The 26,497-nt window shown below is 40.9% G+C and overlaps 1 protein-coding gene across 2 annotated transcripts in view; it reads left to right on the plus strand.

The window, feature by feature from the left end:
• Positions 1-314: 314 nt before the first annotated feature.
• LOC308088469 (superkiller complex protein 3-like) overlaps positions 315-26,497 on the plus strand; it is a 37,775-nt gene continuing 11,592 nt past the window's right edge. Inside the window, exons 1-30 of one of the 2 annotated variants that reach the window (XM_080432929.1) lie at positions 315-370; positions 1,380-1,480; positions 2,079-2,222; positions 3,701-3,792; positions 4,729-4,804; positions 4,962-5,108; positions 6,018-6,116; positions 6,450-6,558; positions 6,920-7,060; positions 7,528-7,626; positions 7,916-8,040; positions 8,613-8,699; positions 9,030-9,133; positions 10,331-10,457; positions 11,110-11,289; positions 17,123-17,247; positions 18,279-18,529; positions 19,079-19,181; positions 19,542-19,727; positions 20,407-20,563; positions 20,650-20,728; positions 21,147-21,208; positions 21,299-21,355; positions 21,447-21,515; positions 22,342-22,416; positions 22,681-22,822; positions 23,273-23,366; positions 23,709-23,786; positions 24,362-24,486; positions 25,823-25,946. In XM_080432929.1, the coding sequence (XP_080289055.1) occupies positions 1,391-1,480; positions 2,079-2,222; positions 3,701-3,792; positions 4,729-4,804; positions 4,962-5,108; positions 6,018-6,116; positions 6,450-6,558; positions 6,920-7,060; positions 7,528-7,626; positions 7,916-8,040; positions 8,613-8,699; positions 9,030-9,133; positions 10,331-10,457; positions 11,110-11,289; positions 17,123-17,247; positions 18,279-18,529; positions 19,079-19,181; positions 19,542-19,727; positions 20,407-20,563; positions 20,650-20,728; positions 21,147-21,208; positions 21,299-21,355; positions 21,447-21,515; positions 22,342-22,416; positions 22,681-22,822; positions 23,273-23,366; positions 23,709-23,786; positions 24,362-24,486; positions 25,823-25,946 (3,347 nt within the window). In that variant the 5' untranslated portion in view covers positions 315-370; positions 1,380-1,390. The remainder of the gene's footprint in view (positions 371-1,379; positions 1,481-2,078; positions 2,223-3,700; positions 3,793-4,728; positions 4,805-4,961; positions 5,109-6,017; positions 6,117-6,449; positions 6,559-6,919; positions 7,061-7,527; positions 7,627-7,915; positions 8,041-8,612; positions 8,700-9,029; positions 9,134-10,330; positions 10,458-11,109; positions 11,290-17,122; positions 17,248-18,278; positions 18,530-19,078; positions 19,182-19,541; positions 19,728-20,406; positions 20,564-20,649; positions 20,729-21,146; positions 21,209-21,298; positions 21,356-21,446; positions 21,516-22,341; positions 22,417-22,680; positions 22,823-23,272; positions 23,367-23,708; positions 23,787-24,361; positions 24,487-25,822; positions 25,947-26,497) is intronic. The other variant, XM_080432930.1, reaches the window with a different exon arrangement.

Raw genomic sequence — 26,497 nt, forward strand, 5'->3', positions numbered from 1 at the left:
TAATACTTGTAATAAGATTATGTAATAAGATAATCATTACATAATTATATGTATTAATAATTATATTGTATTATTATTAGTATTAATATTGTATTGTTATTAACTGATTTTTCAGAACGCCTACCGTTATCATGCACATTTCTACAAGGTATTAAATGACAATTGTGTGTATATATTACTGCACCGAGCTGCACAGAAGGTGGCAGCAAGGCACTGTTTTACTGCTGTAAAAAGTCAAGAAGAAGAAGATTACTTTTATTTTGAAAAGCACGCTTGTACTTCCGTGTCACTCAGCAAAGAAACAAAGTTGCCAACATCACAGTGAATGTAGCCAGACTGACTACAGTGACTGGGCTGCAGCTGAAACAAGGTAGATATCTATCAATACAACTACTAAACTACTAATACATCAATCCATGTGTTCTCTTATTGGTTTCAAAACATCTGCTTCTTCTAACGGAAGCTAACATGTAGCACTATAGTGATTTTAAAAAGGTAGAAAGCTGACGTTAGTGGTGGTTTGTTTTGACCAGCTATGTTAACAACTGTCAAATGTGTTTGTCAGCTGCTTTGCTACAAAGTGTTATTATTTTAGTTTGAATACTTTATGAACAGTTTGCAAAAGACAAGTACAGGGAAGTACAGTTCAATACAAGGTCTGTTAAGAGGATTTTAAACCCAGCAAAGCACTATGGTTTGTTTCCATTGGGGTTCTTTAATTCATCCAGTCACCTACTCTTTCTGGGAACAGCTCATTTTGTGATGCATGACATAACGCAGTAGTTCCCAAACGTTTTCATGTCAAGGACCCCCAAATTGATACATATCAGCCCACGAACCCCCATTTGTAAAGATATGCCAGGGACCCCCAAAAGAGACAATTTTTAAAGCTATATAGCAGTGATTCCGAACCATTCCAATTTCAAGGAAAAATCTATGTTAATCTTACTCTGAAAGTGTTCAAATGGAACCACATTTGTATTTACAGTATATTCCATTTGTACACTCTTAAGAGTTACAGACCCATAAGCTCATAACGTACCCAAAGTGACATAATTTAAGGGATATTATTTTTAGCTAGCCATATCAAGAATATATCCACCCATACTCTGCACACTCCCCATCGCTGCTAAGATATTTGCTTTACTGTCTTTCTTTACCTGTATTGCCAACTTGATTTTGTCTCATTGTATGTTCTTAATTGCATTACATCCAGTATTATCATTATAACCTTGTTATATTGTAATTGTTGTCTGTGGGACCCACCACACAACATGTCACTGCTTGTACCTTGTATGAGTGAGAGACAAGCCTCTTGCATCTTGAATCCTTTATACACAATATGGTTGTAATAATTGTATCCGGTTGGTTTCACACAGATCACCTCAGGATGTCCACTAAAGAAGTGAAAGCAGCTCTGAAGAGTGCCAGGGAGGCCATTAAGAACAAAGAATTCAAAGAGGCTCTTAAACATTGCAAAGTAATAAACATGAACCCCATACACCCACCCTGCAGCGTACACATAGGGCAGTGGTTCCCAAACCTGGGGTCCCAAAATGTTTTGGGAGGTCCACTCCCCAGATGATCAGCTTATTGTGCAGCATTGTTTTCTCACTCAACCGTAAACAAACCAACATACAGTATAAGTGTATACAGGAGTATCTGCACATTTCTAAAGTCACAATTTAAGGACTTTTAAGACCTTTTTAATACCAAATTGGCCAAATTGTCAGATATTACTTAAGAAAGAGGCAAACATTGTGAAAATAGCCGATCTACAAGCTTGTAGTTTGGCTATTTTCACAGTATTTATCTGTGGAACCGAGTCAAACTAAATGTAAGGCCTACAATTCCAAGTGCTTGTCAGGGTGGGGGTCCCCAGTTCAAATATGATTATTTTGGGAGGTTCCCAGTTCAAATATGATTATTTTGGGGGGTCGCGGCCTGAAAAGTTTTGGAACCCTTGACCTAGGGAACAGTTGATTTTATTGTTGCATTTTCTTTCTACTTCATTGGTTCTTCTGGTACCACTATCAGACTGAAGTTGCTGACTGATTTGATATCAACTTCACTTCTAGGCTGTTTTGAAACTTGAGAAGAACAACTATAATGCCTGGGTGTTCATCGGCTTGGCGGCGTGTGAGCTGGACCAGCCGGAGCAGGCTCAGACCGCCTACAGGAAGGCTATCGAACTGGAACCTGAACAGCTGCTGGCATGGCAGGTAAGACCGTAGCATGTTGTTTAACCCTTTAAGACCGAGAACGCATCTGTCATTTTAAGATTTCTTTGGCTATTAAAAAAATAGCAGAGCTACAAGCTCATAGCGTGGCACCGAGTGCCGTGCTATGAGCTTGTAGATCTTTTTTTTTTTAATCGTGAAAATGTGTGCAAATCTTTGAATATATAATTTTTAAAGCGAACGTTTTTAACTCTGTTACAACTTCTGGGGGGGCGGGGGGAGGGACAAAATATTTTGGGATGGAGGTCCGCGGCCATTCTGGGGGGCGAACATTCAGCGAAAAAAGCCGATCGATCTACAAGCTCTGCAACACGTTTTGAAGCTTTGTATATTGGCCATTTTCGGCAAAGAGATTTGGTGAAGACTGAGGGATAAAAGGAACAGACCAAGTATAGAGCCCTGCGGGACTACCGTTGTCTGTGGTCCTGTAAGTAAGTATAATAGGCTTTCTGCAGTACCTCTGAAAAGCCAGGTTTCTATTCTGAATTTTCACCAGTGCCATCCTGTCGGTCTAGAGCCCGCCTACTCCAAAACATGCATTCACACAGACAAACTAACCAGCTGATTCTCTCTAGGCCCGATATGCAAAAGCAAGTTGATCCCTGTCTACCTCTTGAACGTTAACGTCCCTGTTTTGGGCATGTCATGAAATGGCAGATCTACAAGTCGAAAATGGCAGATCTACAAGCCAGTGTCGAATTGCAACACATTGTGAGCTTGTAGATCTGCTATTTTTGTCTAAAAATGTTATGTAGAGTGGGGAAAGAGGAGGGTACCAAAGTGCAGACAAAACATATAGGGTTTAAGTGGCTAAGCGTGGTTGTGCTGCCCTTCCACACTGTGACTGGAAGGCGATGATTCTCTCCACAGTACAGTAGCTCTGTATAATTGCAGCATCATGGCAGGGCCCAGTCACACCAACGTTTTCAAGCTGACGCAGGAAGTGAAGCCTCTGGGGGGCTTTGTTGGGCGGTGAAACCGCCCCTATAAGTGAGGTTTGGATATTTGTACAACAAATCCTGCGCTGTGATTGGCCAAAATGTACCCCGCCTAACCCTGCACCGTGATTGGCCAATCACAGTCTATTCAGGACTGTGATTGGCCAGTGTCACATGACACATGTGCATAGCCCTATATAAGAAACCATAACTTAAAAAAAAACAATAAATTTGTTTTTTTAAGTTATGGTTTCTTCCATCATAAAGAGTGTTTAAATAAATTTATTTATTTTTTGTACATGATTGGTTGACTCCATTCAGTATTGTGATTAGCTAGCAAGACACCGCCCACTTCACACAGGGTGTGATTTTTTTTATTATATATGAGGATTTATTATGATATTTATTATATTACATCTCATATTCAGCTCTTGTATAGAGCCCATAAAAGTTCACTGCCAGCAACATTGAACTTACCGTAATTATTCTCGAGAGGTAATCTGTGTTACATTTATGTTTCAGGGCTTGGCTAATCTGTATGAGAAGACTGACCAGTGGGACTTCAAAGCGGAGCTACCCGACGTCTACCAGAAGCTCACTGAGCTGTATGCCAGGTACGCTACTGAGGGATCTCTGTGACATCAAAGTCATTTAACACATAGATACAGCATCGGCCGCTGCGGTTTGGTTTGTTACAAATGTCAGACTCATGCAGTTATGTTATGATATACTAGAACACTTGGTTAAAAATGTGGGTTTTCATACCAAAACACCTTATCTTACAAGGGATAGTTCACCCAAAAACATTTTTTTCCTATTGATTAGTCACCCCATGGAGACTTGAATTCATGGATATTTTTTTGTTTTTGTCGCATTCCTAAGCCAATAATTTGATGACTAGCGGACCGGTAGGCAGCGGTTCCGGTAGGAGACACAAAGGAGACTCTTTGTGTCTCCTACCGGAACAGCTGCCGGTCATTAAATTATTGGCTTAGGAATGAGACAAAAACAAAAAAATATGAATGAATTCAAGTCTCCATGGGGTGAATAATCGATAGAAAAAAAGTCATTTTGTGGGTGAACTATCCCTTAAAGATAGTAATAGTAATGGTTATGAAACACAAAGAAAATTTGTCTCAGGTACTTATATACAACTCAGGAATATTTCTTGCAGTGGACTTGAAGTTGCCCTGACCAATATGGCGGTGACATTAATGATACAGTGGCGTTTGCGGCGTCTACATATATTATGTCTATGATGTATCACCGTTTTCACTGTCCTTTGAAGTTTTACGGTAGTTGTAGTTGTGGAAGAATAGGGAGACCACCTCCAATCACTGCAGATGTGCTAGTTATATTGTATTAACATCCTGTACCATACAAATTAGTTAAAATAATGCACAGATTGTAGCTTTAACCTTTTTATTCAAGTGTATATGTATATGTAAAAGATGTGTTCTATAATTGAATAGAAAGGCATGATGGCAGGTTTTTGCTACCTTTCAAATACAAAGCAAGTGGTCAAAAAATGTATCGTTCTTCGTTCACAGCTCGGACAAAAACAAATGTTATGACGTGATAAAGAAGTTATCAGACATCTATCAGTCGGACAAAGAATATTTAAAGGTAACTATGTAATGTGTGAGAAGTGTGAAGGAAGAGCTGTTGAGGGAATGTTAGTGACCTTTGTCTAACAAATGCATGTCAATCAGTCAATCAACTATTTTTTTTAGCTATAGTGCAGAACATATTTACAAACTTTTATGCGTGCGTGTTTTTGCAGTTGGCTAAGGTTTGTCTCCGGCTCATTGAGCTGAAAGAAGAGGAGGCTGTGGAGAGGAAGGAGTTACTGGAGCTGTGGAAGCAGATGATCTGTATGCTCTCAGACAGCACCGACTCAGAGGAGCAGGACAATGAAACTCTGCAACATGTAAGATTTCCCTCAGTGTACAATGCAACAAAAAGCAACGTCAAGCAGGGTTTCCCTAGCCTGGTTCCAGACCATAGACCCCGCCCACTCTCTGAGTGGACTGCTCCTCTTGGTCGGGTGTCATAATGTGAGCCTATGGATTTTCACGGTCGAAGAAAAACCTGTCAAATCAGAGTCGGAGGTGGGGGTGGGTCTAACGACAAGCCAATCAGCGAATATCTGCTAAAGCAAGCTGTGCGATGACGTCAGATGTAGGCGGATCCGTGGATCTCTTGTGATTGGTTTAGGGAAATTTTAATCCTCTCCCCCTTGTAATCGCCGACACAGCAGCCAATGTCAGACTGAAGCTCCACGCAGCTTCAGGCTGATAATCAGGCTAGGGTTTCCCTTCATGCTGAGCGGTATTGCCTTCAGAAGTGCACAAATTCTGTATTGAGACACATAATATAAGATCTCCTACATAGCTGGATTGTCAGAACGCTTTTCACTTAAAATAAATAAATAAACAGTACTGTGCTGTGCTTCACACAGATTTTACATGTGGCGTTAGCTATGTTAAAGTGACATAATTTTAGATTCTCGGCGTGACAATTTAGACTCATATCACATTTAGAACATACAGGCAGACTTGATTAAATGAAGTTATGATTTTATGTTTAAGTTTACTAAAGGATCCCCATTAGAGACACATGAATTAGCCTCTAGTCTTTCTGGGGTCCTGAACAAAGCAGATACAATACAGACAGACATGCAATAAAAAAATCAAATAGAAAAACATGAAACATGTTTAATATTTTGGACTACCTTCAAACAGACAAGGCCCTGTGATCTTTGGCGCAGACACCAGGCTGGGAAACACTGAACGTGTAATACTTGTTCTGCTCTGCTTGTTGTTTTCTATGATGACAGTTAATCACAGCCTTTGAAAGGGCCATGGTTCTCACCGACCCTGTGCCAGGAGACGACCACAGGACGCTCTCGGCCGACTTTGTCAAATGCCTGTCCAAAGTAAGCGCTCTCCCCTGACATTTTGCTTTTACATAATCAGGATGGATGCAGTACTGTGCATTCAGAAGCCATGCATTTTCATAGATGGGTTACAAGAGGGCAGGGCTTGGCAATATATATATTATATCGATATCTTGTTATATCATCATGATATCGTGATATGGCAGTATTATCTAATGCCATATCTCAATATTATTTTTTTGCATAAAACATATATATTTATTTTTAATCAAAAATATGGTGACATTTGATTTACTTGTCCATATTGCCCAGCCCTACAAGAAGGGCACATTTAATGGTCTTGTGTTGTTACTGAATCTTCCATCTCTGTAGCTCCCACACGAAGAGGCCAAAATGAGAGAGGCATGCGAGTCCATGCTGTCCCTCTATCCGACTCGGAGTTATCCTCTGGAGGTTCTCTGCTCTCACTATCTCAAAACAGGTAAAATGAATACAGCCATTTGATTTAACATGACCAAAACTACAATAAGTACCACAACATTTTTTATCATGTTAGTTTATTTGACTTTATATGACTTTGAGACCCATTTCATCATGCAATGGGAGTGATTGGAACCACTGCTTTAGAGCACATTAACGCCAGATAAAGATGATTGACAATAATTATATTTATACCATAACCAGGTAGCCAGCTACAAGCTTAGCTTCTGTGTTTGACAATTATTTTACCACTTAAGCCCTATTTTGTACTTTGTCGTACAACGGTGTGTGGAAAACTTTGCTTGAGAAATGGGCAGTAAAAGGCACAGCTAATGTTACAACTGTGATACTGTGTGTTCCAGGTATCCTAGGTGAGGACGCAAGCAACTGTTTTGCCCGGCTCCTGGAAATGGTCCCAGACAGTGGTTTAGGTCGTCTAGGTCTGGGCACCAAAGCTCTGCAGGAGGGCAAATATATAGATGCCATTAAAGAGCTGGAACAAGGTATTGCATCTTACACGCTGAAAATAATGATTTCAAAATGTTGGATAAAAGCTGCCTGAATGAAATGTCGCCATGACTGATTTCAGTCATTTGGATTCCATAGAAACCAGCATGTCTTCTATGGAAGCATGTTGCATAGCGAAAATAGCCGATCTATAAGCTCTCAATGCGTCTGCGACGCATTGAGAGCTTGTAGATCAGGCTATTTTCGGTTATTATAGATTTGAAGTGGTTAAACTAGCAATATGTTCAGAAGCATCTTCCATAAAATCTTAATAGTCTCGAATATTTCATATAAAAGTTAAAGCCTCAATCTGGGATTTGGCATTATGTAGAACAGCAGGAACAATATTACTAAGTCATCATCATTTTACATATTGTGTTAATTGTTTAGGAATCAAACACACTGACTTTATTGTTGCCTTATTGCTGGTGTGTGACGTGTCTTTCTGTTGTGTTTTCATTAGGGTTAAGGAAAACGGCCTCCAGTACAGGCTGGTCCAGTCTGGCTCAGGCCCAGCTCAGAATGCACAGATACTCAGACTGTGCCACATCCTGCAGCCAAGGTGTGTTTCACCCGTGTGACCGATGACCAAGAGCTTGCGACTTTTGTGTTGCTGAAGATGAATTTTGTTGTTCACACCAAACCTTCCTCCTCAGTTTTAACCATTTTCAAGTCCTAAAATAGACATTTAAACTTTCATATTGTTACCTAAGTATTCACCAAAAAATATGATGATTATTATTTGTTTATTAGTTAGCATCACCATTAGCTGTGTCTCCCGTGTGGCCTGAGGCTGTGTTTGAGCTCTCAGAGAGATTCTGAACGTGTGTGTCTTCTTGCATCATTCATAGGTCTGACTTTGTGTGAGCCTGGAGATGAGAAACTGAAGCTCAGCCTCCTGAGGATGAGACTGGAGGTTCTGGTGAGGAGCTTGGAGGAGAAAGCTGCAGACCAGGCTCTGGAGATGCTCACAGAGGTGAATGCCACAACAAAAATATTTGAGGATCGGTGTCGCGTACCTCTGGAAAAATCCATTATCGCAGACACTTCATAAAATGTTGCATTATCTGATTGGATGGGAAGATGAAATAAACTCTGGCGATGCTTTAAAAGCATAAAATGGCCTTAAGACACTTGCATGAAGTTGTAACCTGCTCTTCCCGATTCAGTCACTTGTTACTAAAGGACAAAATCTTGTTTTGGGGTTTTGTTGCTGCCCATTTTGAATGGAAAAAGTATTCCAACAATTCACAGATTTTTGGTATTGCAGTTCAGTTCACATGTACACACTCTCACGCTCTGTCAGTGTTTATATATAGCATGGGGTTCATCTGTGACCTTCATTGAATTTGACTAGTTCTGATTCTTGTCAGTCAACTATTTCTCTTTTCTCACATCTGAGTTTATTTTATTTTGACTATACAGCGGTTTTCCCACAAGCACCTGCATTGTTGGCAGTTTGAACAAAAAAGTTGAATTGCGAATACTAAATGTTGGTAATACTTTTTCTGGTTTTGATTTTGATTATTTATTTATTTTTTGCTTTAGATCCCCGGTGCTAAAAATGATCCTGTTCTGATGGCCTTTAAAGGAAGAGCGTATCTGAATAAAGGACAGGTGGACCATGCTCTCCAGGTAAAATACCTTTAACCTTCTGCATTGTTTCTACACAGTAAAATCCTTAGTGTTAATTGAACTCCAAAGCGTGTACACATTTTACATTTATACACATTTGTAATATGACAATATTATATGATATAAGATGTATAATATGATGACACATTCTTGCTCAACTTGGGAAAATTGGCAGTATTTGTGTTACAGCTATATTTATAAATGCTTACCTTTCCTCGTTCAATCAATGCTAGGGTTAAAAAGTTAGTCTACCGGCATTTTATCATAAGAAACAAGACATGTAACTGCTGTTATAATGATTGCTTCCATCGTTGACTGTGTCTTTGACAGGTATCATCTGAGCTACTAGGATCTGACCCTAACTTTGCACCAGGCTTGGCACTAAGAGGACTTGCCCAGTTAGCCCAGAATCAGCATCAGCTGGCTGAGCAGAGGTACTTATGTATTTTCTTTGCCTTTCTATTGTGGTAGCATGGCTAATAATTACTCATTTTGCCTTTCTGTATATCCCTTTGTAAACTCTGCATTTTGAAGTTTGCTTGATACTAAATGTTTACATTAGATTATTACATACCCAGCCTTTTAGTTCCTCCTGGGTGATGGTAAATAAGAAACACAGATTGTATACAAGCTGCAGTAAAATTATACTGAAGGCGTAATAAAAATGAGTAGCTTGTAGTATGTCTTACTGTACCTCGTGCTGTTTACATTTCTGACTAATAAAGTATTCAATCAATCAATCAAACAGTAAGATGGCCGCGTATACCAACAAGGGCTACAACCCACCAGTAGCACCTGCTGTGTTGTTGGTCAACTCCCTCCCCACAATGTCAGGAAATCCATTCCATTACAGTCATTTAGCAATTTAGCCAAGTCATTTGGAAATCCCTATGTGTCTACCATTTCATTCACCAGGGTAGTGTCCTGTTGACAGTAACATTAATCTATAATTGATCAAATGCCATTTTTTTTTCTTTGTATTTGTGAATACATAAGGCTATGGGTATGTGATAAACTAATTATGTATTTCTTGCTGCGTCAGCCCTTGCCTACGTCTATGAATGCCTGTGTGATAATGTCTCTTTAGCTAACCATTAAAGGTAGGGTAAGTGATATTTTTGGGTTAAAACAAAAAGTATTTTTTTTAAAGGTTAAAGCACTATATTCTGATAGTAATCATTGCTATAGAGTGTTTGTTCAGTAACAGGAGTCTCCCCTTCTCTCCAGCTCTTTAATAAACAGAAAATACATTTTTCGGTAGGTGTCAAAATCTCATCCAATCAGGAGAAAGTACCCATTTTTAAGCTTCATTTTTATAGTGTTCCAGTTCTAATTTTGCCTGCTCATTTCTTAGTGTCATCACTTCCAATTTCACTTGTTTAATCTATATCCTGATTGAGTTCTCTATCCTGATTGGATAAAATTGGAAATGAAACTGAAACTGAAACGAAAATGCATTTTCTGTTTTATGAAGAGCTGGAGAGACATGGAGACTCCTTATATGGACAGGACACTCTATAGTAACGAGCACTATCAGAACATAGACCCATTTTGCAATTATTTGAATAATTGCAAATCACTTACCCTACCTTTAACAATGTAGAAACTGCTCTGTTGTCTTCCTACTGTAGTTTCATGCAGGCGGCAGCTCAGAGCCCAGATTGTGGGGAATACTATTTCCTCCTGGGGCAGCTCTACTGGGACATGGGAGAAGAGACTCGTCAAGACAGGACCAAGGCCCACACGCACTTGTTGAAGGTTAGTAAGATTGACATGTCCTAATCGACGAGTTGTTTAGCTGATGCTCTTCACCTGGAGACAGTTATAATGTGAGATTAACCACATCAATCCTAGCTTCTCTATCATGACAGATGAACTGAATCATGATAAATGTATTTCACTGATTGCACTGGTTTATAGTTAGAATATGTCATTATTTTATTTGTCTTTTTAAGGAGTATTGTAGGATATGTGTTACAGTATTGTAGGATGTATGTTCTTTCTGTGTCTGTATTTTTTGTCTTTTTTAAATGCTGACCCTGGGAGCTGAGCTCCAAGATTTCCTACGCATTTGTGCAAATGGCAAATAAAGTCTAGTCTATTCTATTCTGGACCGAACATTCCGAAAATAGCTGATCTACAAGCTCACAACACATTGCTTTGCAAATCATTGTGAGCTTTTAGATCAGCTATTTTCGTCAAAGAGATTTGGTGTAGAGAGGAAAAAGGAGGGGACCAAGTAAGGACACCTCGAGGACCTCGGTCAACAAAGAATATAGGGTTTAATTGGATATTAGAGCATACAGTGTCATACTTTCTTATGGACACAGACCAGGTTTAGAGGGATTTCGTTTGGAGACTGCTGGTTGTCTCACCTCCAACTTCTTCTAAATGTGCAACTGTTCATCAGGCAGCGAAGCAGGACCCCTACCTGGGTTGTGTGTTCCGCTACCTGGGACATTACTACCGCGGGGTGGCTAAGGACCTCGGCCGAGCGCGGGGCTGCTATAAGAAGGCCTTTGAGGTGGACAACAGCGATGCAGAGTCGGGGGCCGCCTCTGTGGACCTCAGTATGGAGCAAGGGGACATGGTGAGGACCCTAGTGGGAGCAAAAACACTGTAGGGCAAATGCAACCTGTGTCAAAACAAATCAAGTGGCAGAAATAAAGTGGAATGCAACAGTTAATAGAACTAATCAATTGAATCGATTATTATCGAATAGAGTAGCATAAATGGACTGTCCAATAGGGCTGCTTTATATTTTTGTGCAACACGGTTGTATAACAAAGTAAATGGGTTTATAGTGTCGATTTGTTGATATATAACATAAGAAGGGTGTTAGGTATATGATCGTAAATCAATAAACCCCCTTGCTGTTTGATCACACACAGATAAAGAAAGACATGTGACACACGAGATCTCTTTTACTCGTACGAGGATTGTAAACGACCATGTATCTCACTGGACACGATCCCACATTACAATGGCGCACCTCCCCTCTACCAAGCACTTTATTATCAAAAGAGAGGAGAAAGGAGGAGACAGTGGAGTGGAATTCTACTAGCTGATAAGGACTGTCAGACATATTACACATTGGATTAATACATTGCAGGAATTCAATTAAATGAATACAAATCAAAGAAAGAACTTATATACACACATTATAATATATATCTCTGTACACAGATATTATAAACTGGTCTTAACATTCCCTCCTGTTGTTCATTTAATTAATACTTCTGAACATCAATCACATTTTTCTTGCCTTCACATTTCAAAATGAACATCATAACAGGATTTTTATTAATCAACCCAACAACTCAAACATTTGCCTCTTCGCTTCCAGTGGCCTTGGGACTAACTTTCTATGTCACTCTCAAATAGGGCTTGAAAGGAATACACACTCTCGTGTGGAGTGGAGCTCTTGGGACACATATCGTCATCAGTCTGAGACAACGCCGCATATGTCTGCACGACCTTTTCATTTGACCATACACTAATGGTTTTGCTTTGCGTCACTAACATTCTTGGAATTAATGTCATCTGAAATAAAAAAAAAACACAGCATGTCGTTTTTATCAGAAACGCAGACCCCTCCACTCGCAGCAGTCAAAAGGTCAAGAGTCCATCTATTCTGGACGGCCATTAACGACGCTGACTCAACTCACGGTTTTGGGCCTCTTCAATTGTCTTTGTAGCATTGAGGAACAGGCTAAGTCTATAGTTAATTGTCTCTACACGTAACATAAGCTTTCCCACTCCAAGATGGGGAAAGAGAGACAAACCAACCTTATTGGCACGGGATACCAGTGAGATTGTATTTTTCTTACAACCTCCAATTCTTAGTTGATCTAAACAAACACGGGGGAGTCAGCATTAATGTCTGTTGACAATTGTGTTCGTTGATCTGACCCTTCTTCACAGAGCCAGCGTGGACATAACAAAGGTTATGCTTCCGAGTGACATACAGGCTTAACAGTGCTATTTAGGGCGTATTTCAACTGATGGTACGGTTTACACGGCAAATAGCTGCTGTTGGTTCAAAGTCATTTTCTCCCAAGGCTCACCAGCGATATTGGATTTCGAGGCATGTCACTTCTCATGACCAGTTGTGTGAAGCAGATATATTTATGTGTGTGCAAACATAAACATTCATATTACCATTAGTCTTAGCGATTTGATTAGCGTAAAAATATACCCAGCATTTAGATTTAGACGGTGAGAAACATTTTCGTCAACACTCCTCGATTTACGAGTAACTTTAATAATACAAATATATATACACTCATAGAAATTATAAAACTCACAAAAATACCAGGGGTGCAATTCTAAGTGTAATAGGAGTGGGGAAATGGGGATTATTCTAATGGGGGTCTTCTCCAGGTTTGGGTCTGACCTGAGCTCTATCCGCTAGGCCCCACCCTCTGCTGGTTTTACCACTTCCTATTACTGAATGTCTGATAATGTTCGCACCAATTTGCAGTGGCCTTTTGTGGATCCAAATAACACGTTTCACAGCAATTGTGTTGGTGACCAGGACTCGGAACGGACCCTCTCAGCGCAGAGTTGGTCCTGGTCCTTTCGCTTGATGATCTTTATCACGGCATGCAGATCACCAGTGCTTCAGTCCCTGTAGGGAGAGAGAAAAGACTAGACAGATAATTTGCACTTTGGACTTTATTCGCTTTTAAATTAAGTAAACATCCAGTTTCCAGTGTATTTTCTTGATGTACAACCTGTGCCCTGAATGTTCTCCATAAGTGGGAGTCTAACTTCTTTACCATTAACAATTTCAAAAGGGGTTGGGCCCTGAGTAGTATGGACTATTTTCATGTAAAGCTCCACTAATGTGATGCATTATGGCTATGGCCGTTTTGACACATCTGTACTTCAATCTAGTTTTACAGTATCATCACTTTTCAATAAGTGGAAATAATAGTCTTACATATGGCCTTTCGTTACCTTTTCATTGTCTAAAAACATGTACAAAACTGTTTAGCATAATTTTGAAAATTATAAGTGTGAAAATGCTGCTTAATTATATATTATATGTGTACCATCCCTCCTGTTTGAGATATGACCTATGGTCATGACTCAACTTCAGATCCTAAGTGTGAAATGGTCTGTGTCACTGGTGGCAGACATAACAAATAAAAACTCCCATGTGAAGCGCGACTAGGTTCCTTTGCTATCTTATCTACATAAGCGTTTCCCAGGCGTAAAAGTACCTCTGCGAGTTTACTGTGCAGCAAAAAAATAAACAAAGTAGAAAATGCAAAAATATCACAACGAACTCTAGTGAGCTGAGGTTGAGTACATATCAACAAAAAAAACAAATTTTACACAGGTTCCAGGTCTTAACAAACCCGTTAAACCCATAAATTTGCATCATGTCTCTTAGTCTTGGGCTTTTGTGCATGCTGAGTGAGTGGCCTAGGAAGCTAGATACTTTATTGCCCGTGACCTGTAAGTGCTTTAAGAGCTTACTTGTGGTTTTCCACACATACCTCACGTGTGGGAGATGCTCCCAAAATAAATCAACACAAGAGATAACGTGAGACAAACTAAGAAACGTGGCCTCAAAATTTTGCTATTTCCCTTGAGAAATTGGCTGGACTTAACAAGCCCTGTGGATACTCAAATGAGTAGAAATACTTAAAAAATTTGTACAGATACTTTAAAGCTCCCAAACTGAGTAAAAATACTCTAAATGAATCGTTTGGGCTTCTCCTTCTCTCTCTTTCTTGGCTGGACTTCACACGCACACGCACACACACACACACGCACACACTCACGCACAGGCAGGCTCACTGGAGCGCACACACACATTCTCCAGTATGGCGTCTCTGTCTCTCTCTCTCTCACGCACACATGTGAACACACACACACATGCGCACACACAGACAGTCAGACAGACACACATACAATCTGCACATTACAGATTTCATTTCAGACTCATGCATCACTTCTATAATATATATATTCTCACTCCTCTCACACACACAGTACCTGACACTCTCCAACGTAAGTGACGTCATTCCACATGCCAAACACACACACACACAGTCTTTTCGGTACATGAAACTACACACATGCACGTATACAAGCACACACGCACGTCATAATCCATTTGTTCACACTACTGTTGCTACCCTTCACACTTTACATATAGTACATATGTATTACACCCAAACACCACATTCACTTACAATTCATGTACACTAACACCTGAACACACATGCACACTCTCTCTCTTCCTCCTTTCATGCAGAAAAATAACTTCTAGGTGGACTGTACTGCCATGTACTGTGATTCTCATGTTGTTACTAAATAAAAATACATTCATCCACACACACACATACACTCTTACTCTCATTTAAACATCACTCTTTACATGTCGTTGTGCACCACGACATGGAATTTTGAAATGTTTAAATGATTACTGCATCTATTTGGGGCATTCATACAGATCACAAAAAAAATGCACATTCCACTCTCTCATTTACACATCTTTTAGACAAAACAAAACATGTTCTTCTTACTACAAAACTCTCTCTCTCTCGCTGTCGCTCTAATGCGCACAGCCTCCTATCTTCTTCTCTTTCTCTCTTCTCTAATCATCCCAGCCATAGAAATTGCATGACTCGCAAACAGCCAAATGGCCCGCAAAATGGCCCTTACGACCACATATACAACATGAGTTGGGCGCCCTTGGTTGGCCTTTCTCTTTCCTCGTATCATCCCATCCATGTACTGTTGTGCTTGATCTACAATCAGCCACAAAGTGGCCCATACGACCACACCTAAAACATGAGTTGGGGGCCCTTGGCTGGCCTCTCTTCTTGCCCTGCTTTGGCTTATCTCCTTCGTTGGTAACATCGACTACAATCACTTGTTTCACAGGATCTTCTTTTTCCTTCTCCATATTAGCAGTCAATTACTATTATTTGGGTGAAAACTTAAATATGTGTGATTATTATAATGTTCTGTTCAATGTGTAGAAATTATTTATATTCACTGTAAAGATCTTGTTCTTATCCTAACTGAGTGTACAGTATTTCAAACTTTATCTAGGCACTGCTGTATACTGGTCAAAAACTGTATCACACCCAAATATTCACCACGTTCACCACGTGTTGGACTAGCCCAGGGGATCAGCTAACTTATCACATTCAAACCACACACCGTACACCCCTGAGAATCTTATGGGGGTTATACAAGATATATAGACTAAACATCTGCCCTGGAAATTCCACCACGTGTCGACTTGCCCCAGAGGATAAATCACTGAATCCTCTGGAGGGAGTTATCAGACTCTTTATCTTAACTACCGTGACTCTCTCTTGAACTCACACAAAACTCGTTCTCAGTATACTCTTGCAGCTAATAAAATGCAGTGGCTTTCGCCACTACAACACAACTAGAACTGTAGTTGCTTATCTATGCACAACTACAACACACTTGTCAATATTACACCTTCGTAATAACAACAATATGTCCACACCAGGACCACTTACATGTTTCTTATAGGCGTGTGATCACGTTCAGATTTCGGCAGTCGTTCGTCGAAGAGAAGATTCCGGACTTGCTTTGAAACACCGGCCTGGTACGTGAACCCAGGACTTCACAGGGCTAATTGATCTGTGGCTATCGATAGACTTGCGATGCGTCCTCTTCTCCTCTTCCAAAAACGACGTAGAAATCCGACACGAAGGACCAGTGAAATGTTAGGTATATGATCGTAAATCAATAAACCCCCTTGCTGTTTGATCACACACAGATAAAGAAAGACATGTGACACACGAGATCTCTTTTACTCGTACGAGGATTGTAAACGACCATGTATCTCACTGGACACGATCCCAAATTACAATGGCGCACCTCCCCTCTACCAAGCACTTTATTATCAAAAGAGAGGAGAAAGGAGGAGACAGTGGAGTGGAATTCTACTAGCTGATAAGGACTGTCAGACATATTACACATTGGATTAATACATTGCAGGAATTCAATTAAATGAATACAAATCAAAGAAAGAACTTATATACACACATTATAATATATATCTCTGTACACAGATATTATAAACTGGTCTTAACAAAGGGGGAAAAAATATTATCTGATTAATCAAACCATTAATCAATTAGAATAATCGATATTTGCAGCCCTAGTTGAAAGCCATGGTGTTCAAAATTTAGCCTGTTAAAACCGGGAAAGCATCTGTGTCATTTTAGATTTTATTGTTGGCTAATTAAAAAAGCAGATATACAAGCGCTCAGCGCGCGCTGCGAGCTTGTACATCTGCTATTTTCTAAAATCTTGAAAGAACTACTGGTTTAGAAGTCATTTGTAGAATCGGCCTCAGGTCTCAGTGGGTTTTAATTGGTTTGATTAAGTTCTCCTCTCTCTCTCTCTCTCTGCCATAGGACACTGCCCTGGCAGTGCTCCAGTCAGTGTTACAGAAAGCCACTCCGGGCTCAGCCAAGTGGGCCTGGATGAGAAGAGGCCTTTACCATCTGAAGATTGGACAGAACCCACAGGCCGTCGCTGAGTAAGAATCTGACATTTGAGACAAACTGATCTAGGATCCAATCCGAGGCCAGACTTTCCCCTTCCCCTACAACCTCTCATGCCGAGCTTTACCAACAAGTTGCTACACGTTGTGAGCTTGTAGATGGGTTATTTTTGCAGAAGATATTTAGTATAGAGCACAAAGAGGAAGGCCCTAGTATAGAGCCCTGGGGGACTGCAGTCAACTAAGTATAAGTATCTGGCCTCCCGGCATGTGCATTTAAGCCTCTCCAAATGATCCAGAATGCAGCAGCACGCTTGGTCTTCAACCAGCCAAAATGTTCACATGTCACCCCCCTTCTCCGCTCCCTCCATTGGCTCCCAGTTACTGCCCGCACAGAGTACAAAACACTGACGTTGGGCTACAAAGCAACCAAAGGTATGGCACCCCTGTATCTTCAAAGCCTGATCCAACCCTACAACCCCTCCCGCTCTCTCAGATCAGCTAACACAGGGAAGCTGTCAGAACCTTCACTAAAACATCCAGGACAACGCTCCACACGTCCCAGACTCTTCTCCCTTCTGGCTCCCAAACTATGGAATGAACTCCCCATTGCAATTAGAACTGCAGACTTACTCCCAATCTTCTGCCGTAATCTGAAGACTCACCTCTTCAGACTCCATCTCAGCCCGTAGCACTTGCCCTAGCCTTGACGACCTTGTAGCATAATGCAAAGGCTAAAATGTAACTTAGATAGCATGTTATGTAGACAGATGCCAGGTCATTGTTGACCTGGCATCCTATAGTGTGTATAGTTTCAATGTAGGCTGATGATAGGTTCATGGTTTACGTATGTATTAGTTATTATTAGGTTAGTTTACTTATGTATTACTTTATTATTAGATTACTATTTGTATGCATTTGATGTATTATGATGTATTATCTTGTGAATTGCTTACTGTAAGTCACTCTGGATTAAGAGCGTCTGCTAAATGCCTAAACTGTAAACTGTATACACTTTTAAGTGGTTAATCTCCTTGCAATTGATGTTTTGATTTTGTTCTGTGTAGCCTGCAGGCAGCTCTGCGGGCTGACCCAGAGAACTGGGTGTGTTGGGAGTGTTTGGGCGAGGCCTACCTGAACCGCAGGAGCTTCACGGCAGCTATGAAGGCCTTCGGCAAGGCCCACCAGCTCCACCCTGCCTCCATCTACAGTGTCTACCAGGCGGCTGCCATCAAACAGACCCTGGGCAAGTTCAAGGAGGCTGCTGCAGAGTACCTGCAGGTCACAGCACGGGAGGACTATGTCCCTGCTCTCAAAGGTGTGTGTGGACTCATGAATTCAAGTTCTCAGTCGCCGCGACGGATTTCAGTGATTTGGATACCATAGAAGTCAGCATGTCTTCTATGGAAGCATGTCGCACACTGAAAATAGCTGATCTACTAATCGCTTAATAGTTTTGTTAAGATTAAAGAGTATTTGAAGTTGTCAAACTAGCAATAGAATACATGTTCAGAAGCATCTTCCATAAACGTGAATGGTCTCAGACATTTCATAAAGCAAAGGTTAAAGCTTCAATCTGTAATTTCTTCAACTGAGCTGTATGTAGAACAGCAGCATGATAACTAAACATCATCATTACATTTTCAGTCATGCGATTCTATTTTGCTGTACTGTATGTACTGTATTCCTTGTGTACTTTTTACTATTATAACTTTTTTTCATCATCTTTACTGTCAGGGGTTCCAGATCATTTGGAATGGCATATCCCTAGTTGCTCATCACACCTTCTGTGATCTGTTAACTGTTTTCTAGTTATTTTATTCTGTGATGTGATATATTGTGATATATCTATCTATCATTTGTTCAGGTCTAGGAGAGTGTCAGCTGGCACTGGCTAAAGGTTTGATGGAAGATTGCAGAGATGGAGGTGCCATAGACCTCATCCAACAGGCCATACAAAACCTCTTCAGGTACGCAATAGAAGTCTCAATGTGACATACATGATTTTGATTTTTGGACCAATATACAAGTTTATCTTGTAGATCGGCTATTTTTGCGGTACACCAGTGTATGTCAAAATATAAAATAGGGCTTAATCGGACTAATCGATGTAGTCAATTATATCTTTATTTTTTCGTTTATTGGATTAATTGATAGAATAATCGCTAAGAAGATCATCGATAGTTACAGCCCCAATATGAAGCTTTATAACCCCAGTGTTAAAATAACAGCTTCATGTTTAGTCATTGAAAATCCATCCATCCATCTATCCTCCTGTGTTTTTATCCATCTGTTGAGTGACCTTTGGTCTGGTCCTGTCCTTCCTCCAGGGCAGTGGAGCTTCGTCCAGACCTGTCCTGTTTGTGGAAGTTGCTCGGAGACGCCTGCACCACCACCGTGGGAGCCGTGTCTCCAAACAGAGCCCAGGTTCTGATGCCTGGCCCGTTGGCTGGTTTAGAACCCACCACCCAGAGCCACAGTCTCAACCAGGCCCAGACACTCAAAGTTGGGGAGAGGTATGACCTCAGACAGGCTTATTTTATAGACACACACACACCAACTATTACTCTTCCCCTGATCCTATGTACTTACTGTTGATAAACTCACTTGTATTCGTTGATTTCTAATCGTCAAATTAAAAGTGGCTATGTATTATTTTTCTTCCAAATTTAGTAGCTGCTGCTTCTTCTAATATTGAGGCAAACCTACGATGCAAAACCTAACAATATTGACAATCAGTAGGTGACTATTATCCCACCAAAATGCAGAATGCCCTGCCACCAGGAACTGGGAACCCATCGGCAAAAAAAAGGGGAAAATCCTTTGAATTTGCCTCCGTGTAGAGACCGGATGTTGGCCCGTTAACGCTTCCTTCAGACCTCCTCTTCCGGTGGTGCTCCTTTTGTTCATTCCTAATAACAACTCTACACGTTGTAATGGGAGTTGCCGACAGATTCAAATTTATGATTTATTTTCTTGTATAGTATAGTATTGTATGTCTTTATATGTCTTGATGAATTGAATACATATGACCACAATGGAAACAAGCCCTCTGGACCTTTTGTGTTATCATTTTAGCATTATTGTATAACTGTACCTCTGTACTTTTTGCAAACTGTTAATGTTAATAAAGTATTCAATCGATCGACTTTTAATCGATCAAAGATGACATGTAATGGCATGTTTGTCCTGTAGGTGCTACGGCCGTGCCCTGAAGTTGATGCCCGAGGCCCCCAGCCTGTGGTACGCCCTTGGTCTCAACTACTACCACCAGGCCCACATACTCTGCCCTGTAGAGGGGGAGGAGGAGGAGGACGGCTCTCTAGCCCTTCTGCTGGAAAAGGCCCAGCAGGTGACACTCTTTAAAAATATATTATTATTGTTCAGCATTATTTAAATTTGTTATATATTTACCATTCTGTCCTTTTTCCCTCTCAGTGTGTGAAAAAGGCCATCATGATGGACAGCGGGAGCCACAGCTACTGGAATGCTTTGGGAGTGATTGCCATGAACAAAAGTGATTATTATTATAAACCAATTACTGTTGTATTTAGTTGGGTCATGTGACCTTGGCCTAGATCAGTGGTATGGGGGGTCCCCAGATGATTAGCTCAATGTGCAACATTGTTTTCTCACTCAACAGTAAACGAACCAACATACAGTATAAGTGTATAGACAGGATATCTGCACATTTCTAAAGTGACAATTGAATTACTTTTAAGACCTTTTTAATACCAAATAGGCCAGATTGTCAAATATTACGTAAGAAAGATGCAAACATGGTGAAAATAGCCGATCTACAAGCTCATACTTGCAAGTCCAAGTGCTTGTGAGGGTGTTCAAATATGATTATTTTGGGGATTACCCTTGGCCTAGAAGATTAACAGAGCTATTGTCATTTTCTCGGCGCTGTCCTGTGTCGTTTCTCATAACAGGTGTTGAGAACTTTGCCCTGGCTCAGCATTGCTTCATCAAATCCATACAAGCAGAGGCTAATGTAAGTTACAGTACTACGTGTTTTTTTCATGCCAGGTGTTATAGTTATAATGTCTCAAGACTATTTCTTACCTCTACTCTCCCATCATAGAATGTTGTTGCCTGGACAAACCTTGGTGCCCTGTATCTGAAGAAGGAAAATATAGAGGTCTGCAGTGTTACTTTTATCTAAACTAATGGGCTCAGATTTAGATGTTGTTTCTGTGTAATTGATTTGTAAATGACGTCTGTCTTCCTAGCTTTCACACGAGGCCTTCAAGATTGCCCAGTCCTTGGAGCCCCTTTATGTCACCTGCTGGATTGGACAGGTATGAAACTGATCTATTCTTATTAGATATTTTATTTTTATTATTTCATTTCATTTGCGTAGAAGCCTCCTAAGCAGGACTCAGGAGGGATATTTAGGAAATATGTCCACTTAGGACTGCCTTCCTTTGCATAGCAGTAGGTATTTTTGACTCCGTTGGGAGTCCAGCAATTGCAGTATAAGGTTTAGGATCTATTGTCAGATGGAAAAGCCTTCTGATAGGATTCACATATTTAAGCCCAGTCTTCATTTAGCTTGGAGCTCAACCACAGCATGTGGACAAAGTCTGCAGCGGACTGCTTATATCTATTACCTGCACCGACATTGAAAGTAAAACTTAGCGAACTTTTCATTAGTGTAGTGTGTGTCTAATATTTATGTCTATAAGTCTAAAATATGTATATATCTTGTCAGAGGCCCCTATACTCAGGTCCGTCTCCCAGGTACTTCTGAGAGATTTTTTGACCCAAAGCGTAATCATTGCCCATCCATTCTCTATTTTGACCTTGACCGTGAGCTTGAGATTTTCGATTAAAAAAATATTTCTTCACACACAAACACAATTACAATGCCATGCCATGATATATTGCTGCGAGCAGAGTAACAATCTTTACCGAAATGTTTATGACGTATACTTCCACCTGAGATGTCTGTATTAATTTGATAATAAAGTGCACTTAATATTGTTATGACTGCACTGCCTTGGTAATACTGTGCAATCTACCCACACCTGACACTTAACTTAGTAGTTATGGTCAGGTTGTCTTTGATCTTTGGTCTCTCTCTCTCTCTCTCACCTATCTTGTATATTTGTGTTGTTCTCCCAGGCCCTGATAGCGGAGACAGTGGGAAGCTATGACGCCATGGATCTCTTTAGGCACACCACAGAGCTCAGCACACATGTGAGTGACCCCCCCCCCCCTCCCCCCAGCCAGTAACAAGCTACAGTAGCTAATGAGCAGTATACATGTTCCTTCCTGTGTCTCTCACTTACATTCTTTAATCAAGCGGTCTGAGTTTCATGTCAGTAATAATTTAGACATTAGGGATGATACAACTTTGTCGACATTTAGTCTTTGCCTACTTTGCCACATTACCCTCTTTCCCCTTATACCCTTCATCTACTTGTCTTTGCGTTGTCTCTATGTGGTGTCTTTCACCTGCAGACAGAGGGAGTGAAAGGCTATGCCTACTGGGTTTGTTCCACCCTGCTCGACAAGAGCAACAGAGACTCAGAGCTGTATCGCTACAACATCGTCCAGATGAACGCTGTCTCCGCAGCTCAGGTGGCTCTCAGCAAGTACACAGGTGCGTGTGCGTGTGAGTGTGCGTGTACGTGTGTGTGTGTGTGTGTGTGTGTGTGTGTGTGTGTGTGGGTGTATGTATGTGTGGGTGTGTAGCACTTGCCCTAGCCTTGATGACCTTGCAGGCTTATGCAAAGGCTAAAATGTAATTTAGATAGCATGTTATGTAGATAGATGCCAGTTCATTTGTTGACCTGGGCATCCTATAGTGTGTGTATATAGTTTCAATGTACAGATTTTTTATATTGTTTTATATTAGACTGTTTAGACTGATGATAGGTTCTTGGTTTACCTATGATCCTAGATTACTGTTTCTATGCATTTGATGTATTACCTCGTGTTTACCTTGCTTGTAAATCGCTCTGGATTAAAAGCGTCTGCTAAATGCCTAAATTGTGTGTGTGCGCGTGATACTAAAACTGTAAATTGAATGTGGATTTCATGTCGCCCTCAGAGAGGATCCAGTGTGATCCTGATGCCTTCATCATGCTGGGATACCTCAACGAACACCTGCAGCTGAAGACGCAGGCTGTGCAGGCCTACCAGAGGTCTCTGTCCCACTGTCTGCCTGTCTTTGGCTTTGTCCATGTCTCTCTGTCTCTGACTTGATGAAGATCCCTACAGATCAAAACATTAATGAATAAAATTTAAATTGGGTGTAAAAGGAAATCTATATTGCTAAAATGTATTACCGTTACCGGTAATTAAAAGTATATTGAGAGCCTGTAGAGGTTAAGTAAGCCACTTTCTATCTATTAAATTGTCGTTACATTTATGACACAAAACAAGTTTATTTTCCGATCTTTTCTTGTCTTCTAATGTTATAAATGATTTTGTGTGTTATGTGAAGAATGTCATGTTTCTTTACGTTTTTGTGTTTCTTTCCTCAGGGCAGTGGAACTGCTTCAGTCAACATCTCCTTCAGAACAACTATCTTTTGCTTTGGGAAGCTATGGCCGTGCATTATGGTAACAACCCACGCACACCACATACTGTACTCATTATGATTGATTTAGTAAGTAAGTACATTCTATTTGTATAGCACACAGAACGTGTGATGATTAGAAACAACAAAATACAAGCTTTACAATTATTCTCAGGAAACAAACAGCAGACACCCGGAAGAAAAATCGAAGTCATTTAGCCTATATAGATTCATTACAGATGAATATTTTAAAAGCAGCATCGCAGTAAGTATTAAGTAAGTAAATTTTATTTGTATTGCACTTCTCAGAGAGAGAACTCACAAAGTGCTTTACATACAACAGAAATCAGAAAAACACAGCAGAAGCATTCAAATGATTAGAAACAACAAAACACAAGCTGTGCAATTAATCTCAGGAAACAAAACGGCAGACACACCTGGAAGAAAAATAATAGTCATTTAGCCTATGTAGATTAATTACAGATGAATATTTTAATAGCAGCATGGAAACAGCAGGTCTTAGTGCCCATGTATCATACCCATGAATTAATGAGAGCGAGTACACATGTAGGTTTGCATAGGATGTAGGTTTTTAAAACCCTGCCGTGTTCTCTGCAGCGCCTCGGGTCAGTGGGAGGACGCGGTGCGTGTGTACTCCTCCACGCCGCTGCAGGACCTCTGTGATCTGACCGGCCTGGCTCTGGCCTTCTGCAGGGCAGGACTCATCCCACAGAGCACCGATGGTGAGAAACACCAATACCCTTTCACCACAAAAATGTGCGGGTGTATATGCAGGAATACACCTTTCCCTGCCAGTAGATGAGTATGCCTTTCAGTTTTTTGGGGGGCATGGTGCCTAAGGGGCAAGCTGTAAACAACAGCGTTTTTGTGTCTGTCCTTGGATAACCATTACACTGATCAGCATCACATTTTGTGTTCACACTGTCAGCAGGCCACGAAACTCAATTCCAGAATATATTTGAAATTCATTAACGATAACAGTTTTTGTTCAAAAAGAGGTGGTTTTTGGGCGTTCGGGTGGTGCAGGGGTAAAGTAATTGTCCACCACGGTGGAGTCTTAGGGTTTGAATCCATGAAGGTGCATCAGACTTGGAAGAGCGTATACTAAGGCCATGGATATTGAATGTAACTTTTCATTTATTTCGTTTAGAAGGCTTGGTGTTCTAGGAAACTGCCACGCAAAAAAAGCTGAATTTGATTAAATAATATGATGATCATGATGATTTCAGACATATTTTACAGCCCTTGTACAAGTGTTAATTACTCATAAAAAGTATGAACAACATTGCATATAAATTACATATATATTTTTTCCTTTATAAACAATACCTTTTTAATCCTCCTATAATTTGACAAACCTCTTCATAGTGGTGTATTGTGTGGTGTAGTGGTGAGGCCAAAATTGGTTCTGCCCGTTTCTCCTCTGGCTGGAGCAATTGATCTGAATTTGCACACAGCCATTGACCATTACCATGTGCACCTAACAGCGAAGCCCGTTTTCCGGTTACACGAAATCTCAGCTGTTTATTAGCGTTTTTGTGTTCGCTGGCTCCCGGGTTGCCAGATCGTGTGCGCATATCCCCCCACAGGTATGGTCTTCTAGTATAATCTGAGTTCCCAGAAGTTTTCGCCAGCTCGGCGAGGAACTTCTGGGCCAGAGCCCTGGTATTTGTGGGCGGGATGTAACTTACGCTCAGAATCTGAGCGGACACGCCTCTTACCGGTCTGAGAGCTGTGCAACTCGTCTAAAAAGTCCAACGAGAGGCAAACAGCAGTACACAACAATGGCGGCCGCAATTTCTCAAGGGGAAATTGCTTCCCGTCGATCCTATTTAGATGCAACACCCAGTGCATGTGGATCCCGCCCCCTTTTCTTCATTGGCTGTTGATTTGAATCACAACGCAGTGGCCGCGCCCCTGCTGTCCAAGCTCCGACGCAATGCCTCCCAGACAAGGTCTAGTAAGACATAATTTAAAGGACAACAGTAAAGGAATCTGTAACTTACTGTATCATTTTATGTATAAGCGTTGCTCACATTTCTTTGTGCGTTCTCGCAGCGTACGAGCGTGCCCTGGCGGTGGCGTCCAACGAGAAGGAGAAGGCGTACATCTTGACAGCACTGGCCCTGCTGCAACACAGGCAGGGCAACCTGGACGCCGCTAAAACCCTGCTCTTCAAATGGTCAGTTCACTGTCTCTGTCAAAATGGTGGACTTTACCTGTTTAGGGGGCCAATAGCTGAGTGGGAAGAGAGGCTGTGTGGTACCGTGAATGTGTGTTCAAGTTTCTTTATTAGGATAAACCGTAGAGTTATAATATATCTAGAGGGCGGATTCCCCAGCTGTTCATTTCTATGAAATTGCTCAGTGGCGTTTTGAAGCACCCGGAAGTAAGAAATATTGGTTCGATATTGGTTCTGAGCAGGCGCACCAGGGTTTCTATGGAGCCTCTGAAGGGACATTAGTAGGTTTTAACGGTAGACGCACGCGCAGTAGCATTTTAAATGCGGAAGTGTTGCTATCCCAGATTTGACCACCAGGCGAAGGCAGCTTCACTGTTCTACTGTGGTTCTGGGGGCTTGGGATAAACCCCTTGAGATGTACCATCTTGTTTTGGAGGGGGTCCCAACATAATGTCACAGTTGTTACATGTATACAGAGTAGACAAAAACAAATATATATAAATATATATACACTGTACATACCTACATTCTTGGACCAATGTCGGCAGTTC

The sequence above is a fragment of the Gymnoscopelus braueri genome (genome assembly GCF_963280865.1).
Source record: "Gymnoscopelus braueri genome assembly, chromosome: 7".
Classification (NCBI taxonomy): domain Eukaryota; kingdom Metazoa; phylum Chordata; class Actinopteri; order Myctophiformes; family Myctophidae; genus Gymnoscopelus; species Gymnoscopelus braueri.